The sequence below is a fragment of the Zerene cesonia genome, chromosome 18 (genome assembly GCF_012273895.1).
Source record: "Zerene cesonia ecotype Mississippi chromosome 18, Zerene_cesonia_1.1, whole genome shotgun sequence".
NCBI classification, from domain to species: Eukaryota; Metazoa; Arthropoda; class Insecta; order Lepidoptera; family Pieridae; genus Zerene; species Zerene cesonia.
This window is the reverse complement of record NC_052119.1, coordinates 3166-4281: the sequence shown is the minus strand read 5'-3', so window position 1 is coordinate 4281 and position 1116 is coordinate 3166. Positions and strand designations below refer to the sequence as shown.

Below are 1116 nucleotides of genomic sequence, written 5' to 3'. Positions count from 1 at the left end.
TGGTTTTCTACCCATGGTATACCAGAAGAGTTACAAACTGACAATGGAACACAATATATGTCTAGAGAATTTAAGACCATTCAAAAAGAATGGAGATTTAACCATGTCACATCTAGTCCACATCACCATCAAGGCAATGGACTTGCTGAAAGAGCAGTTCAAACAGCAAAAAACATACTAAAAAAATGCAGCATTGACAAGTAAGACGTGCAGCTTGCGTTACTGAACTGGAGAAATACACCTAGAAATGACCTATTAGGCTCACCTAACCAACGTCTTTTCAGCAGAATTACATGATCACCAATACCTGTAAGTGACAAATATTTAAAACCAAAAATCATACAAGGAGTCACAACTGAACTACAAACATTAAGAGAGAAACAGGCCAATTACAGTAATTAAGATGAGCGAGCCCGGGAGTTGCAAAAAAAACCAAGTTTAATTTGCTTAATTTATTTAAAAATAAAAATTACAATAATTATAATTATCAATATAAAATTCGTCTGGTACACGATTGACCAAGAAACGAAGTGAGTCGCATCGCAGGGCGCACGATGTCCCACGGTGCGGTAGCGGGTAGCGGGCAGAGGGCGGCTGCGCTTCCAATATCGCTGCGTCGGCACCTCGATCGTGAGAATGGGAACTTGCTATTGTACTTATGTACTAGGGTTGTACATAACACCTCCCCCCGAAGCTCGGCGACTATTTCTAGGGGTTGCTGGATAGAGTCGCTGAGATGTTGTTGTGGTCTACTTTTATTTCGTGTGGCTGACATCTTCCTGAAGATTCCCTGTATGTTCCGATAGGTATCTCTTCCACGGTCTTATTTGAAGTATTTTTCAAACATAGTTTTCTATATAGTATGCCAATAGATAACATAGCTATACTGCATAGAACCACGTAAAATGGGATCGTGGTATGGTATAAACTTTCTGTTGGGATTTGTTCTAACTGTATAGGCTTTTGTAGAGATATTTTCTCGCTGATTGAGTGTAGGTTTTCTAGGTTGATGGAGTTCAAAGTGACATATGGCTTTTCGGCTTGTAGATCTTGATTGTTGGATTTCGGTAGCTCCATAATTTGAAGCGGGTTGCCCTTGATGTGGTTTTCGGAGTT

At 40.1% G+C, this 1116-nt stretch overlaps 1 protein-coding gene across 1 annotated transcript in view; it reads left to right on the top strand.

The window, feature by feature from the left end:
- Positions 1-313, top strand: part of LOC119833806 — a 4326-nt gene extending 4013 nt beyond the window's left edge. Inside the window, exon 5 of the mRNA XM_038357992.1 lies at positions 288-313. Within this exon, the coding sequence (XP_038213920.1) occupies positions 288-313 (26 nt within the window). The remainder of the gene's footprint in view (positions 1-287) is intronic.
- Positions 314-1116: the final 803 nt, after the last annotated feature.